This window comes from Accipiter gentilis, chromosome Z, assembly GCF_929443795.1.
Source record: "Accipiter gentilis chromosome Z, bAccGen1.1, whole genome shotgun sequence".
NCBI classification, from domain to species: domain Eukaryota; kingdom Metazoa; phylum Chordata; class Aves; order Accipitriformes; family Accipitridae; genus Astur; species Astur gentilis.
Genome location: NC_064919.1, coordinates 61,856,323 through 61,876,445, shown reverse-complemented (window position 1 = coordinate 61,876,445; position 20,123 = coordinate 61,856,323). Strand labels below are relative to the sequence as shown.

The window sequence follows — 20,123 nt, the reverse complement described above, 5'->3', positions numbered from 1 at the left end:
AAGGAAATTTAATAAACCTATCTTGTTCAAGGCTGCTGAAAGGCATTTGTTGGGATGCCACAGGCAAAGCTGTTAAAAAAGCTGCAGAAAATGGGGTGAATAAAAGAGCTGCAAGGTAGATAGGGTAGCAGAGAACCTTGAGGGCAGGAGTCAGAGAAATGGGATGAAATTCAAACAATATGAAGTACCACACTGTGTAGTTATACATGTTGCTATATGTTAGAAGCTTCTTAGCTGAATACAACAGAAAAAGCAGAGATGACAGCTTAGGACTCCTGTCAGTAAAGTCAGAGAGGACCAGAAGCAAACTTTTTCAAGGCTTTGATGAAATTAAAGGAGTTATAGAAGGTGGCTTCTTGTCATTGCAGGGGCCAGCTCTCTGACCCAAGAGTCCTCTCCAGAAATTGCATTTTACTTTACATAGCAAGTTACCATTAAAGTTTAAATGCTCCTCCAAAAGTAAATGAGAGACGTCTGGCTAGGAGGCCTCCTAACAAAATACATCTGTAATGAAATGTCTGTAATTGTTACAGTTGTTGAACATGAAAAGCCCATTACTGGGCACACATAAAACAGTCTGACTAGCTAACTGGTCCCATCTGCAGAAACCTTGTGATGAAGCGATAACACAGTACAGATAGCTGGAGCCTCTGCACTGAGCAAAACAGGAGCATCACTGATCCAGTTATGGCACTGCAAATACATTAGTACTCCTCCTTACAGAATTTAGGCCCCCAGTCTTCAGACCCACCTAACATTATGGGAACAAGAAATTTTCACATATGCAGTTCTTCTTGGGGAAATACCACTTTTCCTTTTTAGACCCTTGTAGCGACACAGAGCGAACCAACTGTTCTATAATTAGCTGCCAGACACAGGTTATAACCACCCCAAGGCTGTTTTAGACTTCTTCTGAGTGCAATGACCCTGTGGAAATGTGAAGTCAGACTGGTGCTGTGGTTTTTCCAGTCAAGCTGGATGGTTCTACTCGTGCACTTAAATATTTTGCTAAGTCAGGCTTCAATGGAGGCCAGGATTGCAAACACATAACAACAGGTGCACTGGGTCAGATCAAGCCACCAAACTAACATCATGTCTCTTGAGAATGGTCCACACTGGATAACACATACAAGACCAGGGCAAGCATGTATGATACTGACTGCATCCACTCCCCACAACAGGCCTCAGCGATTTCCAGAAAAACGCAGACATCATTTTTGATTTATTAATTCTCAAGAGATCTCTCTTTCACTTATTTTTTCAGTGTCCTGGTGAACTCATGTTACATGCTCCATGGAACACTACCTCCTTTTTGTATATATAGCTGTAAAGCAAGGCACAGTCTGACACATTCTGTAATTTGCAGTCATTATGTTTTTCACAGAAGCTGCCGAATATCAGGTACAGATTACTCAGAAAACTTTCATTAAAAATAAAGCAAAGCCATTTTTAAGTCCTCAAAGTAGATAAAGTCCTATTTTCAAAGTTAGTGTGAATCAACATATCCCTGAATCTACAGTAGGTCTGAGACAACAGCTCTGATAGCCTTTAAGGCAATTTAACAGTCAGCATGGTGAACTCATCTTGCAGAGAGATATGTTCTGAAATGGGAGTTTGCCTCATGTACTCTAAAAGAAAATTGGCCTTGATATACCACCTACGTGCATCCTGTCCAATGATTTTTTTTCCCTACAGAAACTGAGGATGCTGCTTCTCAGGTCCAAATTAGGATAATTTGGTTTTAGGAAGACCTTAGGAAAGGAGCCCCCCAAAAAGTTAGCAGTAAGATGAGAAAGCAGGTGAGAAGTAATTTTGTTAGTGATGCAAACTGTAGGGAGTTTATAGAAGTGTGCGTTGTTGACCCATTTCAGCATCAATTTTCAAAAAAATGTGCAATGAAAACATATAAAATACTGAAAAATTGCCATTCCCCCCTAAAAGTCTGAGTGCTGGGTTATGCTTAATATTTCATGTTTTAGAATTTTCTTGTGTTTTAATTCCTCTTGCAGCTTCCAGTAGAGAGGTATATATATTTGCACATACAGTTTTTCCTGTAAAAGTTCTAATAAAATACATTTGCGTTAACTGGCATTTTTATATTTTACTTTATGAAACAGCTCAAATATCCTTTGACATTAAAAATAAAAATTAAAAAAAGTAATTCCCTAATATTTTAATTTCAATCATGATGTATGCAGAAATACTTTTAAATTATTCAGTCACTCTTACCACATTTAAAATATGGTGGCCTCAAAACACTTACCATGAAGTCAGCTAAGGAATATATATTTGGAGTTTTTCAGAGGATAACTAAAAGCAACCCTATGCACAGTTCCCATTTTTCTCCAGAGTGGCATCTTCATCTCTGGATTGGGAACTATCCTTCCAGCCATGGACGAGTCAGCTAGGAGCTTGCTCCCACTTGGTGACCCTGGGACATCTGTGGTGGTGCAGGAATCCTGATCGCAAAGCAGGAACTCTCTCTGCAGCCAGCCATCTCAGGGAAGGCAAAAGCCACAGCATTAAAGACATCAGGCCATCTCAGAACTTGGGACAAATAAGTCTGAAACTGACTTTGCCTATATCAGATCAGAAAAAATGTTTACCCAATTTCTACATGTAATAAAACTTACTATTTTGTGGTTATTGATCTTTTTATCAGATTAAGAAAGTGAAAATATGTTAGAATAGAAAACTTAACCTATGTTCACAGGAAACAAGAACTATTCCTCCATTTCTCATGCATGCCAATTACTTTAAGTGAGTTTTTCTGTGTTGCATAAGAGACTTGCTATAAATTGCAATGAAATTTTACTCAGGTTGAAGTAACTAGATTATACTATGAACACAGTAATTTCACTGGTACCCACCAAAAATTGTTTTATTATCCTTGGAAGACTAGTGAAGATGCTGCAACTGTGTACAGAAATAGAATAAATACACACTACTTGGCAAGGATTTATAAATGAGCTCTAGTGAAAAGGTTAATTCAGAGAAAATGAAACAGCTGCAAGAGCGTCTATCTTATTTAAGATGGCTTGGTTTAATACTGTCTATGCTGCTGTTGAAAGGTAGACTGCAGACATTTCCATCTGAGATTATTACTTATCACTGAAATATGTACAGCATGAAGCAGTACAGAAGTCTCCATGAATTTTTATGTACAGCAGAACACACACGATTGACTGCCATTCACTTTACCTTTCTGTTGCTGACAGTAATATCAGGTAAGCATTTCATTCATATGCTTCCTCATATGACTAGGTTCTCCATGAAAAGAAACATAATGACAACAGATCAAGTAACAGCCTACTAGTCCAATTTAAAACCTTGCTTGGCTTCTTTTGACTGATTTGGACTCAGATGCAAACTAAGACTGAAACCATATTTATGTAAAGATAGCTTGCTAAATTCTTCACCTTAGTGCTCCACTTCATCTTTTCCTTCAAAAGGAACGATTTTCCATTTCCATATGTGCCTACTAAACACATCTGCAAGCATTCAACAGAGACAGTGAAGCCAAATCTGTAACAACACAAATCATGTTATGGCTGATGGTGAGAAGAGTCAACAATCACTCATTTTATTTTTTCACCCTGAATTTTGACCTAACAGTGCAAACTCTACCAAAGGTGCAAAAAACATCACTGCAAAAAAAAAAAAAAAAAATCAAGTCAGTTAGCAAATGAGGAGGAAGAGCAGCAGCAAGCACTGCAATCCCATTTGTGGAGTCCCTGGGCCTTTGTAGATCTGATTCAGTTGTCCAAGGCTACCTACTTGTCGTTTGCAATAGTGTCACAACTGTGGTGTTTAGGTGTCTGATCTGGTCCCTTAGTACAAGGCTGGTTGTGTCTCGGCAGGAACTATGAGATCTTGGTCCTACGCTTCCAATCTCAAAAGCATACATCGTTGGGCTGTAGTTACATGTAGTCAGTGCAGCCAGCTGCTGAAGCATGTATCCGGCCCTCCAAGCGTGTGTTTTACAGCTGATGTTGCTGTAATCATTAGCCCTCAAGCTATAGTAATTTAAAGTTGTTTTAAAACTACTGTGGGTATCTCCATGGTAACGTATCTTTAGACCTCCCAACTGCAGCATGAAATGAAGTTATCGAAGTTAGCATTGCCAGACAGTTAGATATTTTCCAGCTGGATCTTCCCAGCCACCAGAAAATTTTCATTTATTAGAAGTAAAGCCTTTTGAAGAAGCAGTAAATCAGGTGGACATTTTTATCAAAATACAAACAGAATCTGAGGTAGACTATAGTAAGTTCTGATTGACTTGAAACATTTTTTCCAGAATTATATCTTTGAAATATTTCTCTTGTTGAAGTGACATTTCCAAATCAGCAGGAAATCCAATTCCCACTAACTTCCCATCAGCATACAAGTCAGTTGCCAAGCAAATGTCTGAGCAGAGAAGCGGCAAAAGTTTGGAAGGAGTTTAGAGAGGATGCAGAGAAGACTATTCTTCCTGTTTTATGCTTAATCCTGTGACAGGAAGCAATGAAAGTACTGTTTTAAGTCACACAACTGTGCCATGATTTTTTTCTGTCCATGGCATACATGGTAGCAGAAGATATGCCTGCTGTTGCCAGATACTCATCAGTGTTGACAACGCTTGGAATAGGCAGATAGAACTGCTCTCCTCCAGAGTGAGTAAGAACGTAACTGATCATCAAAGAATAAAGAAAGAGGCTTGGCAGCTGGTAGACACAGGATGTGAACTGTGACCAAAAAGAACCAAGAAGTCCACACATTTAAATGTATCCTGCTTTGATCCCATTCTCAGCAATGGCAACAACTCTGCAACCGGTCAAATGGGAAAAAAAACCAACCAACCAACAACCAAAACTGGAGGGGAGATACCAGAAGATGGCTCACCTAATCTGCAGACAAGCATACACCAAGTCTGCATACAAAAATACAAAAGGATCGCCCATCATCCAAAGAAGGTAGACTATACCCTTCAGTGATTCTGTGCTGAAAGAATGAGTGAAAAATAAAAATCCTGTGAGAGAGAAAGTGGCAGATCAACAAAAGGGAGTGGCGGCAAGAAGCACTGCCAACATCTCCAAGTGATGCAAATCTGGTATGTTGCACCGATGCCATCCCACTACCTCCTTCACTCATCAAGGAATGTTGAACACTTACCCTGATAAGTTAGGAATGAGGCATTTGAAGAACCAGTACTGCCCAGCCCAACTACTAGCTACAGCTAAAATAGCTAAGGCCTGTGTGGGAGATATGCTGCCAGCTGTTTTAGTCCCCGACAGCCCATTAACCAGAAGAGATTTCAGGCCCCAATCATTCATTTCTATTGAATTAAGAATAAAACATGGGGAAATTTTCAGAAAATTTGAATAGTCTTTTGCCCATTGCTGTCTTCCTATCTGAAAAAGGCCAAATCTTCTTACTGATGTCTTTCCAGGAGCAAGATTTTCACCCTAACATATGGTGACTTCTGAATTTGGCCATTTTTACCAGACTACATGTACGAATTGCACATTTCTGCACTGGGGCTGGAAGTGCAAAACAGTACATATATGTTGCATGTATGTCTAGTACCCATTTTACAACATCAATAACACAAACTGAAACACCTTGCTACTGTGAGTAAGTTGCCTCCATTTTCCTTCATTTTGTTCCAGTGGACCCTGTGCAACTATACTACATGAGTTCCCATATAAAACAAGGGTATGTTGAAGACATTCTCTACTCAACTGCTGTTTAACATGCTCTACGCCAAAGACATATGTGTATCATAAAATACCAATTTGTAAACATACACATACCTCAGACTTGGATAGGTAAACTGCATTACGTATTGATACCAGAGAATAAGCATGGGCATGGTAATTAAGGGTCATCATTTCACAGGCAACCGTCTGCATTAACCATGAAGGAAACAGCGTTCTCTGATAAGACTACATGTGAGCTACAGAAGTACAGAGCCCTTTTTGACTGTAAGCTATCTCCAGACTATTTGCAATCAAATGAAAAATAACAATAAAGTGAACATGAAAGCATGGCCCTAAAGGAGTTACTTTCAGCACAGCAGAAAAATCTTTCAAATCTAAGGCAAGGCCACAGATGTCTTACAGCTCTAAGGGGAAAAAAAAAAATCCTTGATCTAAAAATAACCTCTTGTATAAATCTGGTGGAACCCATGAAAACGATTCCCTTCTTTGAAGATGATTCATTACTGAACTCTTTGAACTGTATGGATGGTCCCTAAGTCACTGAAATGCCAGAGGGCCAAAAAAGATCTGTATGTGCATCGGCTGTTCTAGTTAATGCATATCTGCAAACAGACAACAAAGGAATCTTCCAAGTTGATAGGGCAGGAAAGAAACAAACAAATGTAAGCCCAAAGTCTAAAACTATTGGTCTGAACTATTTTTTAAGAGAGTTTCTCACCACCTGCTAGTTTTTCTTCCTGAACTCTGGAAGCATGTGTTGGGGCAAAATGGTAAGTATTAGGATGAAACCCAGCAACACACTGAAATACAAGATTTTGTTCCGCTTACATTTGAGGGCCCAAATCCCCCAGAGAATCATAGATCTAATTCACTGCAGGATCTTACCAGAGGTCATATAATATACTCACATTTTCGGCTGAGTGTAACACTGATCAGTCCCACTAGTTTTTATGTTATTGATAATTTTATGATATTTCACTTTCTTAAACAGCTGGCTTCATACCTGAAAGAAAAAGTCTGATATCTCTAACACGAGGATGCACAGAATCTAACTTAAAATGATGAAATTTTAAATATATATATTTTAAAGACTGGCACCACTCTTGTCTTGAGCTTGAGTCTTTAGTAATATCTATCAAACATATGGTTTTCAGTCTATTAATGGTGTGAGAAACAAACAAGTTCTGTTGCTCATTCCAAGCCCATCTGAAGGACCAGAGTAGTAGCTCTGTCACATTGAAACAAGGAAGAATGCTAGAATGCACTGTTGCACCAAATAAAGTGACAACATTTATACAAAGTCACTTTTGAAAGAAAAAAACTTCCATTAAGATTAAATTTACTCCCATGCACCAGACCCACAGAGCTAATTCACTGTGTGAGTCCTCTCCTCGCAAAATCCTATCTGGGCCTGGAATATAAGAGCGTATGCTGTCATTTCACAAAGTTGTACCAGAATTATCTCCATATTACAACTATTGTGATTGTTATGCCCTGCTTGGTGGTTTGGGGGTTTTTGTTGCTGTTGCTTTGTTTTGGCAGGGTTTTGTTTTCATGGATTTTTTTTTTTTGTTTGGGGGTGGTTTTGGTCTGTTTGGTGGGGGGGGGTCAGTTCTTTTCCCCCCTTTTGTCAAAGCTCTCTTCAGGACAAGACCCTCCCAGCAAGCTCCTTTACCTGACTTGTAGTAAAAGCACAGATTTAGCTACCAGACTTCTTCCCCAACTATCATGAAACCACACAAACCAGCATGGTTTGACTGAAGCAGTACTCCAGACAAGGAGAAAAAATGTGTGAGGCTAAGAATTTTTCTCCTTTCAAGAGTATAGAGCTTGCACTGGCAAACAGACTGGTTAGTAGTCTTCAATTTGTCTAGACAAACATTAGATACTTCTCTCTTGCTCTCAAATATTAAATTACAGACATTTAGAAGGAGTCCTCTGCTGTTGTGATGGTTTGGTGTCCTGGTTTCATCTGGGATAGAGTTAATTTTCTTTCTAATAGCTGGTATGGTGTTACGTTTTGGGTTCAGTATGAGAAGAATGTTGTTAACACTGATTTCAGTTGTTACCAAGTAATGTTTAGACTAAGTCAAGGATTTTTTCAGCTTTTCATGCCCAGCCAGAAAGAAGGCTGGAGTGGCACAAGAAGTTGGGAGGGGACACAGCCAGGGCAGCTGACCCAAACTGCCCAAAGGGGTATTCCATACCACGTGATGTCATGCCTAGTATATGAACTGGGGGGGAGTCGGCCTGGGGGGGTGGGTCAGGAACTAACTGGGCACCAGTCGGTGGGTGGTGAGTAATTGCATTGTGCATCACTTGTTTTGTAATTTCCAATGCTTTTATTATTGTCATTTTATTATTGTTGTTACTATCATTATTAGATTCTTCATTTTTGTTGTATTATACTGTTCTTATCTCAACCCACAGGTTTTACTTTTTTTACCCCAGCTCTCTCCCCCATCCCACTGGGGGGGAGTGAGTGAGTAAGCGGCTGCATGGTGCTTAGTTACTGGCTGGGGTTAACCCATGACAGTTGGGAAATAAAACCACAGAAAAGCAAAGACTATTAGGTGACTTTAGGCAGCAATGGATACATTACTACAACTTTGGAACACAGAACACCGTCTATTCATTTCCTGTTGCAGTGAAACCAATGTATGATTGAATTGTTTTAGAAGCTCATTAAGATTACCACAAATAAACTCCAGAAATAGCATGTTCAAGATGATTGCTACAATCCACAAAATTTTTTAGCACTGAGTTGCAAGCTACATTTTTGTCATGTAACTATAAGATCTGGACAGAAATCACTAGGTTCAGACTTCACATCTCCTCAAGACTTCCAAGGGTCATCGGCATCCTGTGCCACCAAGACAAATCTTTTTTTTCCCCAAAACACCTCTCTACCCACATGCCCCTTCAGCCCCACTCCCTTTGGCTTAAGTTTCTGTCCTGCCCTCCTCCAGCCCATAACAGATGCTCCTTCCACAACAACCCCAACTTAGGCTAGATTGTTTACTTTCTTTTCAGTTGAACTATGATGTCTCACTCTGCTTAGCCCATCTCAGCTCTTCACTTCATCCATCTCTTCTCTAACCATCTACTGCACCCTCATGGTACTCTAATTGACCTTTTTTATGTCTGCAAAAACCTCCAGAACAAAGGTAGCCAAAGATTTCCCAGGTTTCCACCAGTGCACTGTGGCAGCTGTCCAGATCTCCATGGGGACAGAAGCGCTGTCCAGCAGCTGCAGCCCATTGCACCATGTCCACGACCCACTGACCATGTCCACGAGAACATAAGAAATCACAGCTTTTGAGATGTCTTGCTATCCTGGCTTCCCTCACTTTGCAATCTAAGAAAAAGGGAAGCAGCTTGAAATGAAGCCGCAGCAAGGTGTTTGACATGGCAGTTACCTCCTCCACGAGTCACAACACTGCCTGGCACAGAAGCACAGCTTGAACCATTTAATACATGTGAATGGTTTTATTCTGAAATGGAACATACCACCTTTTCCTGACAACTTGTGTTATTTCCCAATATAATTAAACATCTGTTTAGGAAATGGCTTTCTTTGCAACAGGAGGAAGTAGCGATTCATCAGGGTGGGACTCTTTGGAATGGATGGATTTCAGGGAAGTGGTCTCAGAGCCAAAAGGAAGAGAAAACCACAATAGCCAACAGTCCAGGAGACAGGAGGCAGTGAACTCACGTGGAAGAACCTCTTCAGACTCTTTCAAAACAGGGAATTGAACTTGGGTGTCTGCTCCCCAGGAAACACCCTAGCCACCACATTACCACCTACCCTAGGGTCTCTGAGTTTCAAAAGAAATTTGATTCACTTTGGAAATGAACACACACAAAAGTTAAAGCCTCATTTCCCCCCTCCTTTTCTAAAAGAGATTTCTTGGTTTTCTGGCTAGCACAATGGCTTCATAAGTTGCTTTTCATAAATGGACACAATGATTATTAAACATAACTGCAGGAAAATGACGATCATTGACAACATTCAAGTTCACAGTGCCTTCAGACAGCCTTCCAAATCTGCAAAGGGGCAAAAATAAAGCCCATTTTGCTGTCCCTGTGGGAAAATGGCTGACGTAAGAGCAAAGGGAAAATGGAGTGCTTGAAGCAGCTCCAAAGTTAACTTCAGAGACCTCGTGCCCAATTCCACTTTTGATTAAGCTCTTTTTTTTTTTTTTATAGCACTAAAATGTATGCCGCTGGTAAGTATATCACTATTTTGATTAAAACATGCATAAAGTGAGAAAGGAAACAGACTCCGCCCCTTCAAATATAGACAAGTAAATTGTAATTAAATCTAACAAGTTATAGCACTACATGCAAACTGGCTGTGAGCAAAGGTTATCCTAGGCTTATAAATAGCTGTTGAATAGCTTGTTTTCCAATAGCTACATTGCTTCAAAACTCCATTCTGCCCATTTCAGCTAATTGCCTTACCTTGCAGTGGACATTACTGACCCTACTAATGCAGAGTCTCTCAGCTAACTGTTGTTTCTCTGGATTTCTTATTTAAGCACAATTTCATAGCATCTATACACATGCTCACACTTGACTGCATTTTCTGTGAATTCTGTATGCTGGAGTCGAGGCGGCCCAGATCTTTGCAACTCCGGCTCCACTCTTCCACGCTATGAAACCAGCTGACATGAGCCCAGTTTTCCCATCCTCTTAGAAAGCAAAGTGCATCTTCAGATGCAGTATGAATCTAGGGCAAGAGATCAACAAATTGTAAATCTACATCAAAATTAGTTCTGTATTTTCAAAGTGAGTAACTCACAGTATTAAAAGCTTAATATTGAGACTAATAAATCTAAGCTCTACCCTTTTTGTATTCAAGATATGAAATATTTGGCACTGGCTGGCCAAATCAGTGGGTAGAGATGTACAGGGATTTTTTTTTAACAATTCTCCAGAGTAACTATCTATTCACAGAGTCAGTTTAAAGGAACAGAATGTCTCTAATACATTTTGTTCTTTTATAGCTGACAATACAGGTGAGAAAGACATTTATAAATAATTGGAAGCTGAAGGCTGGGGCAGTGGTTGGCACAAATGGTTGACCTGCAAGGGAGAAATAAAGCTCATGAGCAAATGGACCAATGGTCCTTTCAAGTGAAGAAAGTTATCTGCAGAAGGCTGTGCAGCATGCCATCTTACTCAGAATTAATAATCTATCTCCGGACAGCACCTCTTCCTCACACAAAAGGAAGGGTAACTCAACTTTCAGAAGCCAAAAGCACCAGTGTTTTGGGGGAGTCGTGGGAGCTCCCACAGAATGAGCTCATCATACTTCATTGCCTGTGAGAATTGCCCCAAAGACGATGCTCTCAGAGAAGCAAGGGGACACTCAGCTGTTGCTGCCCTGCAAGGCTGGTGACTTACTGGGCTAGAAATGCACCTACTAAACTGGGCCAGAGGGAGACGGTACTACACTTGAGATCATCAGGTGGCAGATGTTACTGTAAGCTCCTGCCCTCAACCACAAAATGATACATTTCAAACACACATGCTGCATTCCACAACCTTTACATTGGTAAAGGTGGCTGATGATTTTCTCAAGCCATATTCCTGCTACCATTGACTTACCTTGAAGTCCAGAAAATACTGTTTGGTTACCATGACAACACTCCCCCTAAAGAGTTAAACCCTGCTACATCATCACAGTTCACATGCTATTTCCTACCAACCACACAGGTACGTACAGCCTTTGGTAAAGACGATTTTAGAAAAGTTACATGTACATTAAAGATAATTCTACAAATTTCATATACACCATGCATCTTTCACTTTGGGCTACACTGAAAAACCCTGTAACTGAGACAGACTTGAATCTTTCAAAAAATTAAGAGGAGTGACCAACATGCAGACAGGAAATACAGTCAGGGAATGTTCTACATGGTAAGTAAAGTACCCTGAGATCTGTCAGAAATGCAGCTGGTGCAAGAGGAAAATTTAACCCAAAGCATGGTTTCTTTTCCATCTCTGGTTTCCCTTCACACCACTACTTACACTTTCAGCAAATCTTACTCTCCTGGACTTGAATTTTCAAGCAACAACACTTTTGAGGGAACACACAGATAATTCAAAATGAGAATAGAGTAGTCACGCAAATAGCCCCTCTGCCTCGTACTGTGAAGATTTTTATTAAAAAAACCAAAACAAAACAACAAATGAAACTCCCAACTTTCCTTCTTTTTTTTTTTTGCATATAGGACTAGGGCTTATGAATGTCTCCATCTCTGGTTGCATTAATCTGACAAGCTTACCCATGAGCACACAGCATTTCAGAAATCACTAGGATCTAGAAACAACAGTCCTTTTAACTTCTACAGGCTTCACATATCATTACACAAAATTCAGGACTACTTCACAGAACATTCCCAAGTTATTGAAAATACGCACTTCCGTTACTCCTTACTTCAGGAATGCCTATGCTGTATGATCCACCCTGGCACAACTACCTTATCTAGGAGCTCACGGACATAGAAGAGGTACAGCAACCTGGCTAAAATAACAAACTCCCAGAGAAGCTGAAGGACCCCCCCACCAGGAACAGGAAACATTTTTCTGAGTCAGGTGCTTAAATGCTCATTACAGCAAATAGAGCAACCCCATCATCTCAATGTGATAGGTGTCCAAGGTGCAGAGGGGGCACTCAAGCCAGCTGAAAGGAAATGTCTTCAAGAGATGTTTGGTAGCCTTGCCTCTCTCTCAGGCTACCCGCAGAGCAGGTGTGATGTTTAGTTTCTCAACCTAAACCGGCTCAGTTACTCTGCTGTCTACACCACTACATCAAGTATGATAGATGACTAGATTATTCCTCACCTGAAGGAAAGGAATGGGAAACTGTGTGCCCATTTTCTGTATCACACCCTAGTGATCATTGAGCATTCTCAGCTGCAGGAATTCAAACCTGTCTGTGCATCCCAAGAGCATGCACTATTCTCCAGGGTATATGGCACAACTTCTCAGCTTGCATTATGTCTTTCAGCTGTGTGGCCAGTTTTATTTGAAATCCCTCTGCTCTGCATTCAGCACAATCATGGAGTATTACAAATTGTCAAAAGATCCACATTAAGCTCCTTAGAAGGTAAAACCTCAGAGTCTCATTTTGTGCATAGCAAATAGTACAAAGTAGAAAACAGATGCTACTAATGCTCAGTTTACCTAAAACTGGTATTTTGGGCACTGAAAGCAAATGTTCCAAAATAACTTTTTACTGGAGGACTTAGAGGGGTGCAGGGGTCTTGAGACTCTTGTTGACTCTCGGTGCCTAAATGGTTGAGGCTCATTGTTCTTTTACAAGCTTCCAACTCCCAACTCTTCTCTTTTCCTATAGAAACTAAGGCAGGGGTGTGTGGGGTGGTTGTGGTGGTGGAGGAAGGATGCATTTTACATTTAATGATATAAACGCCTATCACCCAGAACAGTTTTGGATGTTCAGAATGTTGTGTGACTCAATACCAAGTAAGTTTAATCTACCTGGCTGCTCCGTTTCCTTTGTCAAGTGGTTTATTATATTCTGAAGAAATGGTTTTCTCCATTCTGTCACACTTCCCCTGGCTAGCATTGCTTAAAAGCACAACTGGAGTGCTTGTTGAAGTTTACCTGTACCATTTGAAGGAGGAACAGAAAGGTCAGATATGGAGCAGCAAATCTTTGCAAAAGTTCTTTTAGTGTCTTCATTTAGGAAGTCTGGGCTTAGTCCAAGCAAAGCACTTCTATACTAGCAATTTTCTTTATGGTAAGAGTTATTCAGGTCAGTACCTCTCAGAGAACAGCTAGCCTAAATTAAAAAGACTCTGCACTGTAACACAGTTCAACACTTTTTGGCCTGCCCTAATGTTTTTCTGTCAGCTTTGTAGCCTCAGAGTATGTTCAAGAGGACTCTGATGTCTTAGCTGTCCTATGGAGTTGTGAAATGGACCTTCATCACACTAAGTTACAGAGTTGGGAGGTTTATTTTCCAAGTTTACTCTACATATGGTACATTCCATGTTCTACAGAACGTATTAGCAGCCAGTTAAACAGCAGCACACTTCAAACAAAACTAGAAGTGCCAGAAGTACAGTGGCTTTTCTTATACATTGTACTGCTTTAAAGAGAAGAATTGTATTTGAAATCAAGGCAACGCTTATGGTTGCATTTCTCCAGGACCCGTAGACATGATGCAACTCTCTCAGTACCTGGATTTCTCAATGCTCTCCATAGCACTTTGTGTTTTTATTTGGCAGCTGCATTCTTTTTCCTATTCCTCCAGATAAAAAAAAAAAACAAAAAAAACCCTAAAAGCTAGGTGCTTGACATATCGGGGTGCATCCTTCTCCTTAGTGCTCCCACTTCAGAATTTAACACAGTCCAACAGTGGTAAGAGATACTGTCCAGTTGTATTTCTTCTTATTTCTGAGCTTTGCTTCTAATAATTATTTTGCTATAGAAAAGCCTGAAAACTGCCAAAACATGTTCCTAGTGTGACCGACTTTGAAGAAAGGTTCATAAACAGGTTTTTCTCTTTCATAAAGAACACAGCATAAGAAGAACCAAACCATTACACCTGCTGTTCTTGTCATTTCAAGAAGAAAAATAAGATAATCAATAGAATACTGCAGAGGGCTTTTTTTTTTTTTTTCTCCCCACTAGGCTATATGTGAGCAACAGGAGCCTTAAAACTTCTTTGTTCTTGTAATCTTTAAGTTTGGCTAATGTTTAAGTATGAAGATGTTCAAGAACAGTGTATCTACGCATGCACTTTTGCTCAAGATTTGTATTTGGCCATAATTAAATGATGTATTTGTAATCATAAATAAGTTAAACTTTTATTATTTTTTCAAGTCTCCAAGGAAGTGTTCAAGAAGCTTTTTACTTCTTGCTAAATAGCTGGTACTGTTGCACTTCAGAACTAGCAATAGTTGAGCAGTGGTTCAAGCAGCTGTTACACACTCAGTATCATCTCATGTTCAATGTTATGTTTCAGTGATGTAAGCTAAATGCCTTGTATCTTTATGTAGAGCTGATGTAGAATTTGAGATATTAATACTGTCTGCTGTTGTGATACTGTTTGGTTTTATTAAGGAGGGAATGTGGGCCAGAAATGTCTGGTTTTTACTTGACCGTTTCTGCCCAAGTACCTTAGTAACACAGCATATGGCTGGGCACTAGAAATTGTGGGTCCTATTCCAAATGAGGGCGCAGACGCATCTTCTAATACTTGACAAGTCCACTTAAGATCTTTGTCAGGTAACCTGTAGATATTTGTTACCAAGCTTTTGAGATCCACAAAGAAACACACACACACTAGAACTGCTGAATGATTACTCATAACCAGTGTGAGCAGGATGCGAACAACACATCTCAATGCCCTGAACAAGTCAGAACTTTTTCTTAAGGAAAGGACAAGAAAAGGAAACAAAAAAATTGTCTTTGTAACACTGACCTCACCCTAATGAATACAGATTAGATGGACTTAAAAAGTAAGGTTTAGGTAAGCCATATATTTTAAGTGACATGGGATCATTTTTGTTCTTTTGTTTGAATTGTGTCAGGTTGAAATCATTACAGGTTGATTTCTTTTAATGCCAGTTTAATATTATGGTATGGATGAGTTTTAAAACATTGTATAAAGATAGGGTCAGATGTAAATAATGAAATACTTGATTGTGTAAAGGACTAAAGAACAGTTTAGAACAGAAAATGAAGACAAACAAAGAAGCATGGTATAAGTTGGTTGAGCAGTTACACAACTGGAATATTATATTAATATAAAATAGTGCTAACAGCCATTTGACCTGTGTATTTGTTTTATCCCCTAAATACAGTTAGATGAGGTTTCAACACAGCTAATACGTGCAACCAAGCACTACAGCAGTTAAAACCAGGTGGTACTACTAGACACTTTTTCGGTATCAAAATAACTAATATTTTTCTTCATTGTTGAACTTCTGTGGAAATAAATGTTGTTATCATGTACTATTGGAGAACCATCTTTCCATACTTTTCCACTTCTTATAGCTTATTAGGTACCAAGTACTATTTTGCCTTTATGATAGTTCTGTAATATTCCAACCTTGCTTTGGTCAGACAAATACTCAAGTATGATATTAACCTGTAGGAAATCATGACCCAAGTAGCAGCAAGAATGGAGGCTCTAACTAAGTTTAAAAATGATATAAAATATTTTACAGATCTTAATTCTTCTAAGAATGGAAACATTTCCACTATATCACTGAAGCAGTTGTTCAATAAACTTCCCCCATCATTTTCCTTAGGTGCTTGTGACTCTAAAGCTGTCAAAAGAACAGAAACTATCCAAAAATAATATTACAGTGTCAATTATAAAATTCAAAACCATCTGAAATACATTGACTTTTAATAAGCAAGAAGTTGACAAATATATTTGTTTATAAGAGCACATGATGTAATAACAAATAATAAACAATTCAAAAGAACAGAAAAGGGCACTACCACTTTGAAAAAAATGATCTTTTTTTCAAATCTCAAAGAATCATGCAAGAATTTCTATTTTGCTCTCTTCTACATTAAAAAAAAAATTAATTGTATTTCGTCTTAAGTATTCCACTCTGAAATGTAAAAAAGAATCCTCAAATCCAAGAAATGTAGTAATTTTTTTACTCCAGTCCTGCTCACTTTGTCCCTATCGCTGATTATGCAGGTTCTGCTTCCAAGTGAGTAAAACAGCTGATGTAATCACAGACAATTCTGCAAGTTTCTCAGCATTTGAACAAACAAACTGGCTATGGGTTGTAGTGGTGGGGCTTTTTTTCTGTGTGATCTCTCTCACTTATGTCTACCTTATAAGATTTCTGGATTTTTTTAAATTATAGAAGATCATCATATGATCTTTTATTTTCTTAATTATAGTCTAACAAAATACCAGGATCTATTTAAGCCCACGGAATTACTTTATGACATGATACCCTCCTTCAGTAGTACAGCAGAAAGGTGACTTAGGGTGCAGCTGGGTTCATGACACCGTTTGTTTTGATAATAAACTTTGGAATGAGGCAACAAAGCAAAATTTAATTCTTGGAAAACTTTCCGGGAAATCAATGAACAATCTACTCTGATACTAAAAAGAGAGAGAGAGAGAGAAACCCAGCGCGACCATCTCTCTCTCAGCCGCTAAACTTTAAGGGAAGGTGTTGACGAGCAGGGTGCAGCAGTGCCTGCCTTAGCCACTGCGAGGAGGACCCAAGCCTCCAGATTTGGAGTGAGATGACCCTACAGGCACAGCCCCGGCCCGGCCCGCCCCTCCCGGGGGTATCCCCTAGCCCTACACCGGCAAGGTGTGTTTGCCTACGTGTGCGAACCACAGCGGTCCGGTTCTCGGCTGAACATCCACGCCTAGCCGCGGCAGTTCATATTAACCAGATACGGGGGGCGGGCGGGAGAAAAAGGGGTGAAGAAGACCCAACAGCAAGTACGGGCTTTTTGCTGTTGAGAATTGATGGGGGGGGGGGGGGGGGGGGGGAGATGTTACCCCGGCGTATCAACGCCTCTCCTAGGCGCCCGCTCCCTGCCCTCAGCCACGCAGCTCGGGGCAAACCCTTTCCCCCCGCAGCTGTGACTCCAGGAGCGATCTCAGCGCAGGGGCACGCCGGAGCCACCCCAGGGCTGCGGGCGCGGGGCGGAGGGACCCCGGAGGGACCCCGGAGGGACCCCGGGGGGCCCGGCGGCCGCCCCCGGCGGGGGGGGGGGGGGGGGGGGTGTGCTGCAGGCGAGGCGGCCCCCCCGCAGCAGTGCCAGTCCGGCCCGGCCGCCGCAGCTGCGGTGAGTCAGTGGGCACCAGGGCAACCGCTCCTCGCAGCTGCATCCCGCCTGCCGAAGCATCATCTCCCTCCCCCGCGGTAGGCGGCGGGGGGGGGGACGGGGACGGGGACGACAACGCTCTGGCTCCGTCCTCCCTCGGCCGCGGCCGGCGGGGAACCCACACCAGCCCCTCCGGGGAGCCGCTCCGCAGCGGCCGCGGTTTACCTGGACGCTGGCGTTGCTGGTCTGGGTCTGGGTCTCCGCCTCGACGCCGCAGCAGCGGGTCGCCCTGGCCCGGGCGGAGGCTCCGGGCTCCCTGCGCTCCTTGCGGCGGGGGCCGGCGGAGGGCGGCGGCTGCTGCCGGCTCTGGTAGGCGAGGACGGAGGGGATGGAGTCGGCCGCGTCTGTCTTGATGAAGAGGCCGTGCAGGGTGGCGGTGCCCTGCGAGATGGTGGTGGTCTGGTGGGGGGAATTGGACTCGTCCGAGTCCCGGCAGTAAATCACGCCGCTCTGCGAGACGTGGATGCTGGGGGCGCAGCCCATCCCTTCCCTTCCCCACCCCGCTACACCGCCGGCGGGCCGGCCCGCTCCGCTCCCACCTGCCGCCCGCCCGGGCTGCGGGGCCGCCGCCCCTGCGCCGCGCACCCCGCGGCGGCTCCGGCTCCGGCTCCGGCACCGGCACCGGCACCGGCACCACCCCCCGCCGGTGGCGCTGCCCCGGCCGCTCCCGCCCATGCGGCGCCTCCCCGGCACCCCCGCCCATCCCCCCGCGCCGCCTCCAGGGACCCCGGACCCGTTAAGCCCCTTCCCCTCCTCGGCAGCGTCTTACGAGGTGCCTGCGGCCACCGGCTCCTTCAGCCGGCGGGGAGGAGGAGAAGGAGGAGGAGAAGCGGCAGCAGCATCATCGGCGGTGCAGCCCCCTCCCGAGCCGGGCAGAGGGTCCGCTCTCCAGCCTTCTGCGCGCATACGACACCCCACAGCTGTGCCAAATTCTTCCCCCCCCCCCTTCTAAAAAGCAGTTTAAAAACTTATTCTGACAGTCAAAACGAGCCCACTTTTCTGAGCCACGGGTGAGCAAATCTCAATTGTTCGGGGGGAACTGCAGGGAGGAGTTCGGAGCCGGACGGCACCCGCTGCAAGTTGGGAAAAAAAAGGTCAGGATTATTCCACAGGTTTTAATGCTGTTTTTCCATTAGGCCAATATTCAAAGACACAAACTGCTGGTTTAGCCTATGTGTCTGACAGCTGCCAATCCCCGTTTCCAGTCCCTGGGGAGATAACCAAGCAAAATGTTTAATGCTGCAGAGATTTACACACCTTCTTAGCATTCCACAGTGAATAGTTTCATTGACCTCAGTTAAACTACCTATGAGGTGTAAAGCTAAACATGCGGTTTTTAAGTCTTTGCAAGATTTTAGTTTAAATCTCTGTTTTCAACAGCACATTATAAATCCTTCAAGAATTGGTAATGTCATCCAAGCAGTATGCTGCCTGCCTAATAAAGCATTTGTCTGACACCCAGTTACCAGCAAACACTTGTGTATACACCTTTTCTTCTCCTTGGACTGTCGCCTGATGTTTGATAGCTGTTTCTCTACCTAGTTCTTAGTGAGTGGTGTAAAAATACTAGAAATGCGAAGCACCATTGGTGCAAGGATTGTGATGCTGCATGACAAAGTGCTCCGAACATGTTATTTTGGCTCCTCATACTCCTGAAGCACTTTCATGGATTAATGACCAGTTTATTCAGAAGTGATGGCTTCACAGCTAAAATGCCTCAGTTTAGACTATTGGAGCCTTTAGCCTCTGTCTCTGCTCATCCAGTACCTGCGTCATTGTAATTATGGCAATATGGGCATTCAGTCATCCATCAAGAACTGGGCTGAGACCACCGACCCGTTTGACAAACTATGGTTTTCCAGTTACCACAGTGAGCCTGTGTCTGCCCTAATAATCAAATTTATCTAGGTAATTATTTTCCCCACTAATTGTCAATGTTCACAAACCAAGTTGAGGCTCATGTTCTGCATATGCTGCATGTTTGCCTGCTGCTCTGCTGCTGGCTGTCTTTGAAGACCACCTTGAAGACAGGCTCAGTAGAAGCAAATGAAGCAGACTACAGTTCATCAGCCAACCATACAGCCTTTCTTGCTGCCTAGGCTGCAGTTCTGGATGAGACCCTCCAGTCTCCCAGAGCATAATGCACTTAGTTGTAGATGAATGTGTCCTAAAACTGCATTTAATGACAAAAGAGCTACCAGTTGTATGCATTCCTTGCAATATTTTCAATTCCCTCTTCATTTCTGTTAACGGTTGGAAAACTAAAGTCGGGGATTTGAGTTACCTGCCCTAGGCCACACCTGAGATTTGCAGCAGAGCCAGGAGCTCAGGAATGCCACTCAGAACCCATACATTGGTGTAAATGATGTTGCCCCAAAAGACCTCAAAAGTTGTTGACTATCTAGTTTGAGACTTTGTTCATAGGAATTCACCCAACTCAGGTGTCAACAGCATACAGGATTTTAATAAAGGACGTGAACGTAAACCATATTTTGACATTTCAGACTGAGGTTGGTAAAAAAGTCATGGCACACCCTAAACTGTATTGCTAGGTATTCACAGTCCGTTTTT

The 20,123-nt window shown here is 42.3% G+C and overlaps 1 protein-coding gene across 9 annotated transcripts in view; it reads right to left on the bottom strand.

The window, feature by feature from the left end:
• PDE8B (phosphodiesterase 8B) overlaps positions 1-18,035 on the bottom strand; it is a 78,109-nt gene extending 60,074 nt beyond the window's left edge. For all 9 annotated transcript variants that reach the window (XM_049794416.1, XM_049794409.1, XM_049794415.1 and 6 more), the window contains exon 1: positions 17,718-18,035. In XM_049794416.1, coding sequence (XP_049650373.1) covers positions 17,718-18,035 — 318 coding nt within the window. The remainder of the gene's footprint in view (positions 1-17,717) is intronic.
• Positions 18,036-20,123: the final 2,088 nt, after the last annotated feature.